Consider the following 20164-nt stretch of genomic DNA (forward strand, 5'->3'; position numbering starts at 1 on the left):
TAAAAAATTTGGTGGATAAAATGTTTACATAACGAGATTCGAATTTTTATTGAAATATTCGAACTTATTTATTTTCCTGCAATAGATTTTATAAAGTTCTATGCTTTAAACGTTAATTTTAAATGTTACTTATCTCGTAACAAATATAAAATTATGCAATATATAAATTTGAAAGAGAACTGACACTATATCTTTATTGAAAATTAAAAGTGGTAAATTAGGAACGTGCAATTTGGATTATAATTAAAAATAATATATTATAATTATATTAAAATATATTATAATATAAATATATTATAATATATTAAAATATTATATATTATAATAAAATTTCATTTATTTATTTAAGTTAAAGAAGCAAGAAGAAACAATCGACGAATATGTTTACGAGAAATTTATAGGTAATTTTTTTTTTTTTATAAATGATTTGTAGTTTAAATTTAATTTAAATATATTTTATTTTAATGTAAAATTATATTTTATGTGCACAGAATATATAATGTATAATATTTTAAATTTGTATAGGATTATTGTGTAATTAGATTGAGTAACAAGTTTGTTCTAAAAAAAGATTAAATGTTATTTATTTAAATAAAAATATATTTAATATTATTATATATATATTTAAGTAAAATAACATTTATTTATAATAATTTAATGAAAGAGATATGATAATATCACATTTGAAACGTTAATAATGAAATATCAAGTTGATGTTATCATATCTAGGTTTTTTATAACATGGCATTTATAACATTAGCTTTGTATTATAGCAAATGACATTGATAATTGTATTGATTCTTACATGACACATGAGAATGGATATTAGAGCGATATGAACGATAGCATGTATCATATTAATGCTTGATAAGCGCGATATAATCGACAATTTTTTAATTATGTTTTTTACAGAAAATAAATAATAATTTTTTTACATAAAATAAAATATATTCAGAAACGTATCATGAATTTTTAATAGTTTAAATATTAAATTTATATAGTATGTTTCAATATAATATTCATCTCTCTTAGAATAAATATCTCAAAAAATATATACAAAAGAAATGTTTCAGAAAGATATACGATATCAAAGAGATCATATCATTTATTTTATTTTCCAATTCGCGTCATCTTATTCATCTTACGTTAAAATTCTAGCATAGTTAATTACGCATCATATCAATTAATGCATGATCATATAATTATATATAAAATGATATAATATATGACGTTGTTTTTAAAATTTTTTCTGTTTGGATTCAAGACAAACGATGCAAATGATATACAATAGGTTTGCCTACTTATAGGCGTTTCTAATAAAATTATTATAATTATTTATAATAAGTTTCAATTTATATTTTGAATGCTAATACACGTGCCATGCAGAATCAATTCTTCAAAGATATACTAACTTTGAAAGTTAATATTTCGGAAATAATTTATGAAAAAAATGTTTATATAATATTTTTAAAAAAATTTGACACAAAGTATAATAATATACAATAAAAAATATAAAATTCAAAATTCTTTAAAATTATAACAAAATGAAATAAATAACAACTCTTGTTCTCCTTGATAAGATATTCTTTTGTTTGAAATATTTTTCTGTATTTTTTTATTTTTCCTATCTTTAAAGATATTTATCTTGAGATTTATCTTTTAAAATAGAATACTTTATATATATATATATATTAAATAAAATTTATCCTTCAAATTATAAGCAATTTAATTTTATACTAAGAACGCCTGTATATAGATAACAGGGCTAACATCAGTAATTGCATCTTATATCGATATAGCACAATTTATGATGGCGCTACATTACAGGCAGAAGAGATATAGCGCCATCATACAAAGCTGCAATTAAATTAATATTGTTTTACATGATAACTCTATTTAATTGTAGTTATCTTAATAACAAAAAGAACTTTATTATTAATGTTTTTGAAAAAAATAAGAATTATATAATATAAAATATATTTTCTATTATTATTAATGCGATAATGAACTTTATTTTTCAATGAGCTACGATTAATTAAAAGAAAAACGTTGTAAGTTGGAATTTCCAGATTCTTCATTAACATCTGTTCATAATTCAGTTTTTTTCAAAGTGAATCATAAATATCAAAAAAACTTTTTCCGCAATAGCAGATGAAATGATTATGAATCATGATTAAAATATCTTAATATTTTTATAAAAATTGCAATTTAAAGATTCGTTGTCTCTCTATAATAATAATAATAAAATATAGTTTATCATATAGTTTATACTAAGTTTAAATTATAATTATACTTTATATCAAGAATAAAAGATTCAATAAAAATTTAAAAAAAATTTTTAAAAATAAAAGTCTGCTCCAAATCTATAGAAATCTTTTAAAGAGAAAATTATAAAAATTATGCAAGATTATATCATGAGTTAGAATCGTTTAATTAAATCTGACTAGTTTCAAAATGGATCTCTTAATTGCTCTTATTGTGTCATCATTTGACCTTTTAATAATTTTGACCCGATAATTATTCTTGAGAATTCGCAAAGAAAATAACTCCTTTCGATTCGCTTTCTCTGGCTATTGGCCAACGAAGTGTGAAACGAAGCTAATTTCATTTCTTGACGTCAAATAAATTTCAAAAGGAAAAAGAAAATTTGAGAGAGAAAATTCATTAATTCTTTGAGAATATAATCTTTGTCTATGATTCGTTTCTGGATGTATATCATATCTCGAACGATTCAATTTGACAAGCATTTTCTTCTTCTTGACTCTTGAGAGTCAAAAATTAAATTTCAAAACTCTTTTGCATAATTTATCAACAAGTAATTAATATTATTAGTTGGTAAATTATTATGCAAATCTGAAAAAATTTTACTAATAATATTACTTCAATTGCAAAATATATCAAGCTCTAAACATAATAATATAATCTTCAATAAAACAAATGTATAAATGTATAATAATATAGAAAAAAAAAAATAAAAATAAAAATACAGGATAATTGAAATATATTTATTATAAAATATTTTCTCAATATCTAAAGAAGAATTCAATTTTTTTTTTAATTAAAATAGTAACTTTGTATAGTAAGAGTAATTTTGTATTTAATTTTTTCAGAATTTTTGCAATGCAGACTTTTTATCATAGAACAATTGTGATATTTTGTTTGAATTTAGTTTGACATATATATCTATTTTCTTGATACAATTACTAATGGTGTTCAAATAATGACAAATAATATGTGCACAAGATATCATTAGATATCTATGTGAATGAACGAAGCTTTTAGAATTGACAAAAATTACGTAAATACATAGTTAAACAATATTATTTTTACATACTAAAAATAAAAATTATATTGATGACATTTTATGAAAATAAAATTCTTCGAAGAATTTTTTTCTTCAATTTTAAATTTAAAAAATAAATCAATGACCTATGTACTTATTTATTTACAGATTCTGCAAAAGAATTCCCCATGATGCATATGTTCATATCATCATATACAAACCATTGAGAAAGTAAGTGGATTTTTATTTTTTTGTGTCATCAGTTAAGTCTTACAATATATGATACATTCTATCGTATTCTAGTAAAGTATCATATATTTTTACTGAATAAAATCGTATTAAAATCTCGTGAAATTAAAAAGAAATAAATATTTAATGGAAAAAAGATTATTTTGTAAAATAAGATCATTTCCAAAGTAAGATTTATAAAGATCTCATGCAATTTATACATGTAATCTATTTGATCAATTATTCAAATATACAAAACATTAATATAACATTGTAAAATAATTTTGAAAGATTTTTAAAAAATAAAATATTGGTATACAAAAATATCTATATTTAGAATTAAATTGAATTTTCATTATAAGAGAAGTAATTTCTTATAATGAAAAATCCTTGCTTATTTCATTCATGGTCAAATTGTAATTTTCTTAATCTTTCAAACAATAGTCGATTTTATTTTATTGTCACAATGTAACGTTTGTCATTCTTCAAAAATAATTATTCCAATTCATTCGTGACTCGTTTCAAAGATTCCATTCATGGTTTTAAAAAATTCATTTTATACTTTTTTTACTTTAATTACTTCATTTACATTTATTCTTCGAATATAACAATATACTTTATGTATTTCATAATAAAGCAAATAAAAGAAAAAAAAAATACTAAAAAAATTTATTACTTCATAATAAAATTTTCTTTTAGAATTATTTCAAACGCGAAACATTTTAGAAATCGATATTTAATCACTCGTTTATCTCACTATGCGTTGTTCAAGTGTTAACTTCAAGCATACGTAATTTGAATGAGATTATACAAGTCGCAAATATATACCTCTGCTTTTAAAAAAAGTTTAAAAATCACTTACTTTTCTCATAAGAGAAAACAACAAGCGTTAAAAACAGCATAGTTTATCTTAAATATCTTGTCTTGAACAAATTTATTACATCATTTAACGAAAATAAACGAATGTTAATCTATTTCACAATATATAACTGAATATTCAATCAACATTCATTTGTTTGTATCGAATATATTAAGAATTCTCCGTTCAATAACATTTTGTAAATTGTATCAATGATTTCCAATATGACACGTGTTTCTCTCCCCTCCAGGGCGTAGTTGGGATTTCCTGACAATAAAACTATTATAACCGGGCATTTCCAACATAGAAGTAACGAGTCGTGTTGGCTTGGTTGGACGACAGCGTATCGGTGGAAAGGATTCGTTTCCGATGAATAAATATGACAGTGAGTGGTGGGGATGCAGTTAAGAAGCCAGTTACCCGCGAGCATCTCGCCGCCTCTGCTTTTTCTTCCTGTACACTCAGTTCAATTTTGTAGCGAGAGACTATCGGATGTTATTTCGTGTTCGATCAACTTCAGAAACAGAAAAGGAGCATGCAAACCCGACAAATATTTTTTAAACCGGTGAGTGATGATCCTTTGATTAATTAGAATTATTAGAATTGATAAAAATTGATTGCAATTTTATTCATTGATTAAGATTTCCTTTGTATAATGTTTTGGAAAGGAGAGATGAAGTTTGTAAATAATGTCGTATGATATTTAAAATTGCAATTGATATCTTGGAGATTTAATTAATCTGAGAATTAAAATTGTTTTCATTTGGTAGGATGTTGTTTTTAGTAGATGTTTTTAGTTTATTTTAACTATGTTTTAATTTGTATTTAGATTTTAGAATAATAATTGGATAATATTTATTGTAATTAGATTAATTATACGGATTGATTATTACTGATTATATAATTGTTGTTATTTCATTGTTAAATATTTTTTTAGAGTATTATATATATATATATATATATATATATATATATAATCATGTTATATAATACATGTTATTATGATTTCAATTTCGTAAATAAAAAATTCAATATATTTCTTCAATTCCAAGTATTATAGATTCTTCATCAACAAAGATTCCATAGATGACCATTGCTTTCTCAGTAATGAAAAGTTCAACCAGCGATAACTTATCTTTTTTTTATATATATTTTTCGCGTTTTTTCATTTCGTTGTTTTTCACAATATTCGAACGATTATTATTTAAATTATTTTTCTTCGATCAAATAATTCTTTCATATATTTCCCTACAAATTTTCTCACATTCCTAAATGTTTTTTTTATAAAAATACTCGATGCTTTGTTTCACGATAAGCGTTCCTTAGACCATGAAGGACATGTTTTTATCTAGCCTTTTCAACGATTTTTATTATGTTGGAATAAAAAACTTTAATGGAAATTCTTTTATTATTTTTAAATTGCAATGTTTATAAAGAATGTCATATATTATTTTTCATCATTTATCATTCGAAGGTAATTCGATTTTAATTCGACTTTATGTATAATCAGTATTAATCAACAGTTGATTACAGTTGTGTACGTGTTTTATTTAATAAGTTGGACACGTATCTGATCGAAGAATTCACTTGTCATTCGCTCATTGTTTCTGCTGGCATTGCGGGATTCTCCATCGATCTTTGTGAATCTTAATATTGTTAAAATTACGAAAAACCTTGGAAAGAAAGAAATTGGCAAGATTGAATACAAAAAAGATTATACTGAAGATTTAAGTTTAAAAGAAGAGTATTCCAATTCTCACAAATTAACAAGTGTTTCGTCCAGAGAAAATGAAGTGAGCAAAAAGAAGTGAAATTAAAGGTTGTCAGAGGAAGTGAAACAAAATTATGAAATTATATAAACTCTCGTATATTAGTATTTGCATAATTCACTGAAAAATAATTGTAGTGAGTTTCTTAGTGTGTTTGAGGCAATAGTATCGGGAACAATAGAGAGGCGTGGTATAGTTTCCCTTGTTTTCGTCACATGAGAACTCGTCATACGTTAATTTCAGCCAAGAAAGTCGGACTCTATGACGTCACGGTTTGCTCGCTTTCACTCGTCTCGTTATTTGCCTCTCGTTCGTTTCAAATCGTATAATTTTCATTAATTTTACGATTACGCTTTGTGAATCCACATGAAAATCTTCGATATTTGTTCCATGCTCTCGTTTTGAAATTGATCGTGATTTAATTAAAATACGAAAATACATTTTCTATTTTGAGTTTTTGAGAAACTTCTGAAAAACTGTTGAATTTTTTTTTTAGGAGAAGATCGTGACGGTGAAAGTATTTTTATAGCCATGTTTAATAATTTTGATATTAAACGTAGTTGAGTTGATTATTTTACTTATATATATTGTTTAGATTAGTTAGTTATTTTAAACTTTTATGTATAACTGATATTTTTATTTTTTTATCTGGAAGTATACATAATATTAAATCATGAATATTATGCGTCAATTTATGATAAGTTAAAGAAAATATTTATTTTTGATTGATTGTTTATAGACGTAACAACTGCAATAACTGATTATTAATGTTTTAGCGAAAAACAATATATTTGAATGTGTAATCGAACATAATAATTATACAATGATTAATTTAATAAAAAATTTATTTTATTATTTCTTTATGAACACAGAAAAGTTAAATGAATTTACAATTTTATTATCAAATATATATGATATTTGATAATTTTTTATTATAATTATTTTCTGTAAATAATGTTAATGGAATATAACAATCTTGTATCTTTTATTAGATATCCTTTTATTAGCTGTATTTCAAAAATTATTAATAAAAAAAAATAATTTAAGAATAAAATATTCTAAGTAACTTTTAATATCAAATATTATCTATAATTAAAAGAAATTAATTAGGTCCTGAATATATTTGATCTACTTTAATTGTTGTGAATAACCAGAGCGTGACTCCTACAGGAAACTTTTTTTTTTGGCATAAAAATGTAGATATAGATGTCGTGCATAATGATTTATTTATCAATATCACATTGACCTCGGCTATAATACGATGATCTATGAATATAAATTACGTTTAAAAGTGATGAGTACAGTGTTACCAAAAAAAAAAAGAAATTTCAAAATTTGCGAAATTTCTAATTATAAGATTATAATTTCTTTTTTTGATGTCATAAAAAATTGAATATCTTTTGAATATCTTTAACACAATTTGGATAAGTTAAAAATATTCGAACGATATGTAAATTTTAATTCTGTTAAATATTAAATATTTTAAATAATTATTTTTATTCGAGTTAAAATTTTCAAGTTCAACTTGAAAATTTCGTTATTTTTTTCTGTCACTCAAGACAGATAAATATGTTAATCATAAAATTTATTTTTCAACATTTGTACACCTTGCTTTTAAAACTTTTCTGTAACATATTAATGTACGACAAAGTTGTAATTATATCATAACGATAAATTGTGATAATCATGAGATAATAATAGAATATTATCTAGAGAAATTTTGTAACAATGCGGAAAATATACGGAAATTATACGAACATCGTCAGACATTTTTAAAGTATAAACTCAGCTTTGCGTAATCTATGCAAATCTATTTTTATTCTTCAAATTACGCATGTTTTATTTTATCCGGAAATTCTTTTATTCTTAATATTTAAACATTCCGCTTCTTCATAATACTTTGAAATATTTGAAAAATATTTTGTAAAATAATATAAATCTTTAAAGAATTTGTTAAAAATCTTCTCATTCTCATAATTTTAATTCAATAATTCCTAATACTTGTGAATTTTTGTTTCAATATTTACTCTTTTTTTCTTTCAGATAATATCGGTGTTATCGGTACTATTGGTGTTAAGAGGCATATCAGCGCAATGCCTAACCGGAAACGATAGTCCTTCGATGATGGGCGCTGGCTCGAAGAAAGCTATAATCGACTCGAAATTTCGTTTCGCTCTTGAGACTCTTAAGAAGATATCTTTATTCGAATCTCAAGACAATATAATTTACAGTCCTTACAGTATTCATCAGGCAGTGACCTTGGCGTATTTCGGCTCCCGAGGTACTACCGAGGAAGCCTTGAAGAGAGCTTTGCAACTGCCCGCTGACATATCCAAAGTCGACGTACAACGATATTATTCCTTCGAGAATACCCTCAAACAGCAAATCAACGGTCAGGTGAGAAGGCTCGAAGTGGAGCGATTACATCATTATTGTTTAAGTTTGCAAGTATTCCAAGGCGAGCCACATAATCGTGCAACATCTGCTCCCTTCTGTTCAATTCATAATATTGGACACACAAGGTGTTAATATATTCATAGAATATTGATTTTAAAAATCGAAACGAAAAAATTTTTTCGATTGAGGCTCATTTATTATATTATAACATCGTGACATTGTGGTTAGTTTTGAACATAATTTTTAAAATTGATGAAATATGCTTATATTTTGCAACTCGCAATTTGGAAAATGATCGCAAAGAATTTAAATAGCTTAATTTCTTTTAATTTACATAGGAGGAAATGTTTTAACCTTGAAGTTTCGTAAAATCAGTACATGCGATGAATGAGTAACGTTTGTTTTTTTAGTGGACACAGTTGGAATTATGTGATAGTTTAATTTGATTAGTCATATAATTCTCGTTTTTGTTTGCAGTTAGAATATATTTTATATATCTTCTTTCAAATTTTTTGAAGTTTTTATACTTCTTAAAAGCTATATAATTTCATTCTTTAAGATAATTATAATTACAAATAATAATATATATAAATATTTATCCTTGTTAAATGAATTGTCGTACAGTAATGTGGCTTATGAGATTGGAAATTGCAAACGTTCATTAATTTGCAAAATATAGTATAAAGATTTTATAATGTAATCATAAAATTGAATTTTTTTTATCCAGAATGACGTGTCATCTAATTACGAGTTTAACTCAGCGAACCGATTATGGATATCGGACAAGAAAAAAGTACGGGAATGTATATTGAGTTTATTTGGCAATCAATTGGAAATGATCGATTTCAAAACGAATCCAAATGCTGTCCGTGATCAAATTAACAATTGGGTCAGCAATATGACTAAAGGCCACATTCGGGATCTTCTACCCCCTAATAGCATTACAACAGACACCGATTTGGTATTGGCTAACGCGGTGTACTTCAAAGGTCTTTGGAAAAGTCGTTTCAATCCTAACAATTCTAAGAAAGACATATTTTACTCTTCCAAATCCCAGCATTCAATGGTTAAATACATGAGGCAGCAGGGTAATTTCAACCATGGTAAGTGTTAAACATTTTATCGACAATTTAATAATACTGAAGAAAAACCAAATAATTTAATAACTTTCTTCGTTAGTTATCTCCGAAATACTTGGCGCGCATGTGTTGGAACTACCCTACAAAGGGAACGAAATCTCCATGTTTATCCTCCTTCCGCCGTTCGTCACAAAAATTTCCAACGATTCTGCGCAAAACGGGGAACGTGACAGCATTTACCATCTGATCGAACGTCTCTCCACGGAAGCAGGATACACCGAGATCCGCGATCTTTTAACCTCTGATTCACTCCCTCAACCGGTGGAGATCATCCTGCCGCGGTTCGAGGTCGAAAAGGAACTTCAAATAACCACGTTGCTCGATGCCATCGGTGCGGGGGAGTTGGTAATGCCTGACGTGGCCAATCTTAAAGGTTTCGTCGAAGATGGCGAGGAATCGGTGCATCTTGGGGCAGCTGTCCATCGTGCGCGAATTGAGGTCACCGAGGAGGGGACCACCGCAGCCGCGGCCACCGCCATTTACACGTTCCGTTCTGGGCGGCCGTTGGTGCCGACAGTCTTCAACGCCAATCATCCGTTCGTCTACTTTATCTACGAGAAACCGAAGCGCACTATCTTGTTCGCCGGCATTTACCGTAATCCCAATACTCAAAAGAACGCTGCGGAGACAGCTTGAGGTGTTTGAACGAGCCAATGTGAGCCATTGTTCCTCGTTTGAAATGCGTGCGAGTTTTTTGATGATGTGAGTGATAAACTTATGTTTAAATTTTCTTTCTTTTTTTTTTTTTTTTTTCTTTTCTTTCATGACAAATACGACGGATCGATATTTGCAAAGGATTAGGAGAAATTTTGTACAAATATTGTACAAAGATTTTTTTATTATGATCGTAATATTTTCTTGAGATTTCGTTTAATGGAATTATTAAATTATTGAAGGGAGCAATGAATCGAGTAATAGAAATTAAAATTTGTTATACCGTGTGTGTGTAACACTGTGGAGTGTTCAAATTTTTTTAAGGGATGTTTAAGTTTGTCGTTGATGAACGAAGAAAATATTGATTATGCCGAAAATATATAACGACGTATGTTCTAATATTATAATTTATCTCTTACAATATTGTGCAAGTTTGATATTCGTATATAGTTCAATGCTGGACTATTAATAAAAACTGTGAAATTCTATTTTGTAATATGAATTTCAATATTATATTTTTAATATAAATTATGTAATAAAAATGGTATATAATCAATATTTATTAATTGATTTGAGAAAAGGAATTATATATTATTTCTTGATTCAAAATATTATGTTTCTTTTAGATTCTTTTAAAAAGTGTATATTTTTATAAAATGATAATATCAAAATTTGATATTTTTATCATAAATATAAAAATTTATTTGTACTTATATTTATGCTAGGAAAACTAAAATTGGAGAATATTTTATTTATAAATATTTTATTTTTATGCACAAAATATCAAGACACATTGTAGTTGTGAAAAAGAAATGATGAAAGTATGCGCAATTTAATATTTCGTACTTCATTTATGGATACGCGCCAAAAGTAAGGATAGACAAGGAGAGTAAGTGTGGGAAAAGGATAGAGATATTTTAAAAATTATGAAATCAGCGCCATCTCTAGAGTGCCGCAAATTAAACACAATTTAGACAAGGAAAGTAAATAATTAGAAAAGGATAGATAGAATAAGAATTAACTTTCAGCGCCATCTCGTGATTATTAAAGATACCTCTGTAACGGCAAGATAAGAAAAAACAAGAATTAAAACCTAGTGCCATCTGTTAATGAATTCAGGAAAATATTTCTACAATTCGCCAACAGATGGCACTACCAGTACCGTTTTAACTTATTTAATCTTTATCTCTTTCTTTTATTTCCTCTCCTTGTCTACATATACGTTTCATTCGCAACTCCAGAGATGGCGCTGCCTGTCCAATTTTTATCCTATTTCTATACTTCTTCAATTATCTGCTTTCTGCGTTTACTCTTGGCGCGTCAATTGAACATCATTTCCATCATTTTTCTACGTGTATTCTTAATCTTTAATATAAATATGGATATATTATATTCTCAATTTCATAATATATATTCGATGCAAATTTTTTGGACGATAAGACGCTACTTTACGATAACGATACGATTCGCAAACAACATTTTTATAATATTTTTAATTATTATTGAAATTTAATTTTAATTCCAATCATTACTAACGTTGCAATCTTATTCTGAACAGAATCGGTAACGCTGAGAATGACAGTGGAATGATAAAATAATACGTGGAACAAGAGAGAGAGAGAGAGAAAAAAAAACATCGAACGGTTAAATCGTCTGCGGTAAAAAAAAAAAAGAAAAAAAAAAAAAGAAACGCGATAATTCTCTTCAAGAACAATAAAAATAAATTATCTCTCGTTAATGATACATGAATTACTCAACACTGAAATATCCGTCGAACATTTCTAATCGATGCACAATAAATCAAAAGCCACCGACAAGTCGCGCCTCCACCGGCCGTGTTTCCAAGCAAATCGTTCCTCGGGTCGCGCGGTTCCATTCACTGGCATTGACGTCACTGTAAGCAACCGAGGTCCCGGTAAACGTGTGCGCACACGGCGACCGTTAGGCAGTAGCATCCGCAAAACTCGATCCTTGGGCAGAATCTGGTTGCGTCACGCGCCGATACAAGCGAACGGACACACGGACGCTCGTCTCGAAGTCTGGCAGTTTCTTGATGCAGGCTTCGATCCCGGCGAAAGATGAGCAAACTCGAGATCCGTGAGAGATTCGCCGTACTTCCTCGATGGAACGACTTTTCTGACCACTTCTCCACGAACGGTATTGCGCTTACTAAGGAATCATTCTCGATCGATCTCTCTGCCTAACCATATTTTTTTTTTTCAGACCAGTCGATATAAGGCCACGAGGATGCGGATTTTCTTGCTGTCAAGAAATCCCGTACAGGGATCATCTTTGATCGATCGATATTCCCGAATAGACGAGCCATCTTTAAATCGAAGCACTTATTTTTCTTTATTTTGAGGTACAGCTTTGACTGACACTATATATATATATATATAATGTATAATCGAATGGATTAGGAATTTTTACACAGGGATGGTAAAAATTTATAAAAAAGAATTAAAATTTTCTTTATTATTTTTTTTATCATAAGTTTAATAAATCGTATTAAATATAGGATAATATTTTTAATAATATCTTAATTTTGTTTAATACGGAATAATATTTTTCATTATTCTTTAAACATGCAATAAATTTTGTTATTGATAAAAAAAAATTAATTTATTGTATATTTAAAAGACAAGTTTCAAGAAGCTATTACAAAATCGTCAGATTAATCGCACAATTAAAACCGTGAGCACATAAAAAGACATTTAATCGTATTATCTTATCAGCAATTACACCATTATTACTGGAATAGTCTGGCGTGTGGAATTGTCGCAAGAACATTATCCATTTATTACCGTTGATAAATCGCTTTAATAAAAATTTCATTTAAACACATTCTTGTGATCTTATACACGCTCATCGTGATATTCTTTTTTGAATTACAAATTCCCGCGTATAGAACCGCGTGCCATATGCGGCAACAGTACTGCGCGCGCAGACTTTATTTTCTATGTCCTTGCGCAGAATCATACGATTCCCGCGTAAAGACACGTGACACCATTCCTTGCGTTTTTCGAGGCAGTGATTTCTAGGTTATCGATCTTTTCATAGCGAGCAACACAATAGACTCACGATTTCTGTAAGTATCCATTTACGTTTATGAATAATTTCGCGCGATCTGCAATTCCGATAAATAGCTACGATTTGAAAAAGCATCCGCTCTGAACGATTGACAGATAAAATTCTAACGGAGTCTCGGTGTTGATCGGGCAACCTTGACAGTCTCGGTAAACGTGGAAACATTGTTAAGGTTTCCCTCGATACTTTCACTTTCCTTCCTCCTTTTTCGCGGCAAGTGCACAAACCCGTTGCAAAGATCACCGCGAACACGTGCTCCTACGCTTTGACGCTAACGGTAAATCCCGATGGATTTCTCGTTTCTTCATTCGAAATCGATTTCCAACGAACGTTGACCGTGTTGCTAACCCCATTTCTTTTTCCTTTTTCTTTGTTTTATTCTCTTATTCTTTATTCGTTGTTTCAGATCGATCGTGCAACGTTCTTGTTTGAAATCCTGTTCCACTGTTAAATAACTAACCTCTTAATTGTAAGTAAGATTTATACATATAATATATATTGTACATATATTTGTTTCCAATGAATCATCATTGCATATATTATCACCCAAAAGTTTAGATTCACTTTTAATAAGTAATTTAATAAATAAATAAATAATTTCTAATTTCTTAGTCTGTTTCAATTTAATTTTACAATAGCGTTACATTGAGAATTAGTTAATAAATTTATATGGATTTTTATGAATCCATTGTGGTATTTTCAAATTAAAAGATATAATCTAATTTATATAATTGTTTGAGGTATTATTATATTAATAGTTTCATGACGTAAATATAAAATGAGATAATTCTTTAATAATCTTATTAAAGATAAAAGTAAAACTACGTTATTCTTTATTTTATATATAATATATATCTTTATACATATTAAAAGTAAATATAAAACTTTTGGGCTATAATATTTAAATAATCTGATAGAATTCTTGAAAATTATCATATGTAATTAAAATAAAAAGAAAAAGTGCTTTATATTATATGATTCTACATAACAATTTTATATTTTATATACATATGATATCCACTTAATCATTATACATAATATCCACATCATCTATACATAATATTATATCCGATCAATCAAATTATAAATAATAGATATATAATACATATACTTTATTGTATTATATATACTTTATTTATAAAATCTGTTTATATTCATAATGTTTTGTTATTCAAAGAGATAAAAAGTCTAATTAACTATCACAAAGCATCTTAAAAATAGTATGTGTATATAATATATTGTATATTATATTATAATATCCGTTGATTCGAGATGAAGGGTTAGTTTCCCATGAAATTTCGCTCTTATGCGGGTTTCCTTGGCAAGCCTCGAAATTCTAGTGTATCGGGATATCGTATTCATAAGACACGTATATTAATGGACGTACGGCACACGGTGCTACACCGGTGCACGTGCAACGCATAAACCACTTCCTTGACAAGACCCAGTTTCGATGTCTTTCGCGTATGTCGGTGCTTAATTATGCTAAAGGAGCATTTACACGGGTGCAACGCGCTGGTAGAAAAAGAAAGCACTTCCTTTTTTAACTTGTTTATCGATCGTCGATTATTTATGTGCGAATTTTTTGCGAATGTCTTTATTTTTTTTTTTTTTTTCTCAATTCAATCCTATATTTGGAAAATGTTGTAAAATGTTGTCGAAGGAATTTCATATTGCAATTACGATTAAAATTAAATTAAATTTAGCTTGATTTATTAAATTTTAAAATTTTCAATAGATATATAATATTAGCATTGTTCGTGTCTTGTTTCAAAAATAATCGTAGTATTACAAAAACGTGACATCATTAAATTTATTTGCAATAGACAAGAAATAGAATATAAAGAATAAGATTCTATAAGAAGTTAGGAGTTAATGTTTTATTATTTACGTACTTTATTATTAGAATTAATATTAATTTATCCGGGAAATGATAGTAAAATTATAAAAAATGAGGTTAATGTCATTTTTTTTCTAATGCTGTTTTTCAGTATCCTGTCTCTTATAAACAGAATTTTTGCAGTAATGAAAGATCATAAATTAAAATGTAATGCTGAGGTATTATTCTTATGCTGAGGTTAAATTATTTCAAGATTTTTTTTATAGCGACTTATTTACGTGAAATATTCAATATTCAATTAATCATTTTTTTTCCGTTCCACGTATTGAATTTCATCCAATTAAATTTATTTCTTCATCAATCTTTATTTTGCGATGAATTTATCGCATAAAACATTTCTCTGTTTATTATTTCGTGTCGAAAACAATATCTGTGCATACAAATATTATTTGATTGAAAAAGAGACGAGGAAAAAAATAACATGGAAGTAACGTTAAAATTAAAAATTAACATAGCAAACAACACTTTCTTTGCAACTTCGAATGGCCTCGGCCTACGCGTAGATGGCGCTTGAATAATATTCACAAGGCTGCCCAATAAAAGGCGATAAAAGCCCAAAAACCATGCAAAGGCGGCGGCAATAAATCACTCGACAGGACCGTTTTCTCACAACCTGCAATTTAAGCTCGCTCTTTAAACTCTCCATTAAGTACTCGCCTCGTCGTTTTCAATATCTTTTCGCGGCTCTCTCGTCGACATGTTTTTAATGTGTATTTCGCGACCAAGTGTTTACGACTTTTATTAACGCTCGCAAAGATCCTGGACAATCCATCGAGGACTCTTCAAACAGTTTGTATTCTCACACATATTGACTTTTTGCTCGTCGATTACCACGACGTTTTGTCGTGCTCTTTGAAGAGGCTCTCCGCCGACCGATTTTTCTTACGATTCTTCTTCGTGTTTTGTGAATTTTTTATAACTCCGTCGTAACAACTGATGATAGAATTAGATATTTATCGAATTTAAATTTATTTCCAAAGTTAATATTTAATTTTGGGGAGCTCAAAAATTAATTAAAGTATAATCATTTCAAAAAAAAGTATTTTAGTAGATTAAAATATACAAAGTTAAAATAGAGAAGTTCAGTGTTCGAATCTACTTATTAAGAACCCAGTAAACAGAGAATGTTGTAAGAATTCAAGAATCATTATGACGTGCATTACTTTTTGTCTTTTTACCTACTCAAACTGTAAAAAGACAAAGAAATGGCAATTAAAAATCGCAATTTTTTTGCACGAAATTCCAATCACGATCTCCCTTCGTCAAAAAGGTGTTTCGAAAAAGACTCGGCGTCTTCCGCCACGTCGTTCTTCATTGTTCGTCCGACTGGTCGGTCGAGCGGTAACTCGCTTCGAAAACCTGTCGACGGTCTTGTTTTTACGGTAGCGGAGAGATATCATACGGGTGTCGGTCACTTTCTTTTCACCGGCTCTGGGACACGCGGTTTTTCGTACACGCCTGTTCCACATCCTTTGTTCGCTAATTATACATTGGCCGTACGTGGTATACAACGAAACTAGATCAACAACGGTCAAAATTGATCGTGTACTATTATTAATCTCGATCAAAGTTGACAATCGTGAGGAGAATTATCGGCGAAATAATTGCAACGTGTAATTTAACAATTTCTGGATGTGGTTCTCCTTGCTTTGTTTTTTTATTAATATACATATCTAATAACATATTAGAATAAATTTAAATCTGAAAAATTACGAGCCTACGTTTTCTTTAATAATATTTTCTATTTCGTTCGATCTCGATCCATCCAATCTTCGTCATTCGACAGTTCAATTAACAACAAAACTTAGTAAGGGAATCACGTAAGAGAATATTGCAATATTTAATTAATCAACAAAATAGTATTGTGTATATATAATCTCAATTGCAATCAAGATAAGAAGACGAAATCTGGCCTTATGCCTTAAATATCCCTTAAATTCGATAGATTCGTGTAATTTGATATCGTCAAGATTGCGAGCGGATGAAAAAAATGATTGGCAAAATTGTTTAGAACGGAAATGTATATAGGAGGAAATAATTTCGCAGATAATTCGATTGATAAGGAACGAAACGTCCCGTGGAAACGTTAGAACGAGGGCGAGCGTTAGAACGATAAGTAAATGCACGCCTTTAACAGCTGTTCCGCTAATGATAGCCGCTTGAAAATATAAATCCGCTCGTTTTTCTAATTACACCTTGGTTCGTGAACGCTCTCGCGCTTGTTCCGCGATCCGATGAGCCCGATAAAGCGTTCCAGTGAGCGCCACGGGATCTCTTCGCTCGCTTTGTTCCTGTCCCGCCTCGCGCGAGCAAACACATATTTACTTTCAGTCGTCATCCCGATTTCATAAAGTTAACCCGAATGCCGTTCTCGGGCCATTTTATTTTCACCTGTTCCACGCGAATATTGTATGCGCCATCTATAAATGGTTTTATTAGAGTTTTATTATTTAATTATGGTTTTATTATTTAATTATTTTGTTGTTGTTGAATTTTAATTTCTTTTTTTCTGGAATATCTCTTGAGGTGAAATCAATGTAAGATACAGGAAAGTTTTTGATGTAACATCTTTTTTTAGGGATCATATTTGTAAAAAGAATTTTACAAAATTGTTTTTAAAAGAGATTATCCATTAATAAAAATAGTTTCATGTATAATTGTATAATATTATGCTAATTTTCATTGAAATCAAAATTTGTATTTGTTATGTAAATTTTCTTCTAATAATGTTCAATTATTTATAATGATTCAAGTTTGGATATTATAAAAGTTTAGCAATAATTATCATATCATTCAAGTAAATGAAATTATATAATTTTATTATAGAGTTAATTGTATATATTAAATTAAAGTATCAAATAGTAGTATTGATTGATGCAATGGCACTCATGATTGCATGCAATATTCTAACTTTTTTTGTAAGAACTGAATTAATTGTAATTGAAAGGAAATTTTTTATAGGAAGTGAACTAATTAAGTTATAATCAGTAAAAAATTTAGCAATAAATACAGCATCTTAAAACTGAAATGATACAGTAATACTTACGTGTAACATTTTTATCTCTTCTGAATAAGAATTCAATTATATCCTGTCCTAAAATTAATAAATATTGCTAAACTTATCAATAGCTTTAAAGTGATTGATACAACGTATTTAAGTTAATAATATTCTATAATAGAAATTACAAGATAGTATAGTTATATAGAAGAAATATAGTAGAGTTTCTTAATTCTTTTTTAGTAGAGATTGCATTATACTTAAGATATATTAAAGATGTAGGATTATAATTGTTGAAAGAATTTCGATTAATAAAGCGCTAGAGACTTGGAATAATTTTCAATTTTGAATAAAAACGACAAAAATTTATTTGTATAATTTATCAAATTATACAGTTGAATTCAATAGAAAAATAGATATGTGGATAATCCTACATCTTTCCAAGATTTCTAAAAATACGATCTACATGTAATTACATACATTACATTTTCTATTTCAAATAAAAAAATTACCTAATCCAATTTTATCTATACATAGATAACTGTCTCGATGCACCCAATAAATTAACAAAAATTATCACATTAAAAATTAGATAAAATAAAATTGCCCAATCCGTGTTCGCGATGTTTAATTGCCCCGATCCACCGTGCATCACCTAAGATCCGATACGATATCGATCCAAGTTTATCTCGACATTTTCAGTTAACAGGTTAGATAAACGGGGATAAAGTCAAGCGATTTTTTTTCCTCTTCTCCCGCAACTTGCTTTTCTGATTTGCATTCGGAACAGAGAAACCGTGATACGCCGCGACAAGCCGCTGCTCGCCAGTCGTTTATCGGCCTGGCCACGCGAGACCGCGTGTACCACCGATCTCTCGGTGTGTACTGTTGCACCGGTGCACCCGTGTAATTACGTTTACAGCGGCGCACCGTGTGTACGTATGTACGTGCCGGTTGTAAATTTTTCACGTTTCATAATTATACGCCTGTAACCGAGGCACACAAGCCCGATCTAATGTTACATTTAGCATTGCAGCCTTATTCTCGGGGCTATGCAGCCTGCACGTCCGTGGAAAACCTTGATCCGATATCGCAACGATTTTATATATTGGGCGCGGAGCGGATATTATCCGCTTGGGATTTAACGTTTTGATAACAAAAATGTTCTTTGTGAAAAATATTCTTTATTATCTCGAGATTATTAATCGTGTCGATTAAGGTATTCTTTAATTGGGATATTATTGGGAATTATTTTTGGATTATATTAGAGTTGAAAGGGTTGTAAGTAATAAAGAGGAAGTAATAAGGAGGAAAGATCCTCTCTTTTTTAAGAAGAATAAATTGCATTTTAATTGTAAATTTTATTTCTTCTCCTGAAACATGAATGATTGTCATATGAAAAAAGTATCATTTTTTTTTCTCAATCGAAATTAATATATGTATATAAGATAATATAAAAGTAATAAGATAAAGTAAAAATATAAAATTTATTAAAACAAGAATTGAAGCAAAGATTAGAAAAACGCTTTGACGTAACAATCGTGGTAATAACAAGAATAATAATTGGAAGAAGGAGGAGATAAATCTTATTGCTCGTTTGAGATATTTGCAACGATGTGAAGAGAAAATTTCCAGAGAAAAATGCACCAGTTGTATTTACAATTAGGTACACACCAGCTGAGAAATGTCTGTTTCGGCGTTGAACTTCGTGCTGATCTTCTTGATTCATTGCGATCACCGTTATTCCGGATATTGTCTTCCTAATAAAGAAGCGCGCAGCTAGTAATTACTTTGGAAATCGTGGAAGAGGTATGATGAGAGTAGAAGTTGGATGGAAAAAAGAGTCCGTG

The 20164-nt window shown here is 28.7% G+C and overlaps 1 protein-coding gene and 1 long non-coding RNA gene across 4 annotated transcripts in view; both read left to right on the forward strand.

The window, feature by feature from the left end:
- Window positions 1-4664: 4664 nt before the first annotated feature.
- LOC413749 (serine protease inhibitor 88Ea) lies at window positions 4665-10885 on the forward strand. Of its 2 annotated transcripts, none has more exons than XM_006562362.3 (4): window positions 4665-4935; window positions 8183-8536; window positions 9264-9639; window positions 9716-10885. In XM_006562362.3, the coding sequence occupies exons 1-4, from the start codon at window positions 4906-4908 to the stop codon at window positions 10309-10311; spliced, it is 1356 nt and encodes a 451-aa protein (XP_006562425.1). In that variant the 5' UTR covers window positions 4665-4905; the 3' UTR covers window positions 10312-10885. The 2 variants fall into 2 exon arrangements, with proteins under 2 accessions (XP_006562425.1, XP_026298978.1); XM_026443193.1 differs by lacking the exon at window positions 4665-4935 and adding an exon at window positions 5961-6163.
- A 1119-nt stretch (window positions 10886-12004) lies between these two features.
- LOC107965107 overlaps window positions 12005-20164 on the forward strand; it is a 54356-nt gene continuing 46196 nt past the window's right edge. Inside the window, exons 1-3 of one of the 2 annotated variants that reach the window (XR_003305422.1) lie at window positions 12005-12486; window positions 12553-12691; window positions 13823-13885. This is a non-coding gene — a long non-coding RNA (uncharacterized LOC107965107). Of the gene's footprint in view, window positions 12487-12552; window positions 12692-12943; window positions 13418-13822; window positions 13886-20164 lie in introns of those variants that run through there. The other variant, XR_001704609.2, reaches the window with a different exon arrangement.

This window comes from Apis mellifera, linkage group LG10 (genome assembly GCF_003254395.2).
Source record: "Apis mellifera strain DH4 linkage group LG10, Amel_HAv3.1, whole genome shotgun sequence".
NCBI classification, from domain to species: domain Eukaryota; kingdom Metazoa; phylum Arthropoda; class Insecta; order Hymenoptera; family Apidae; genus Apis; species Apis mellifera.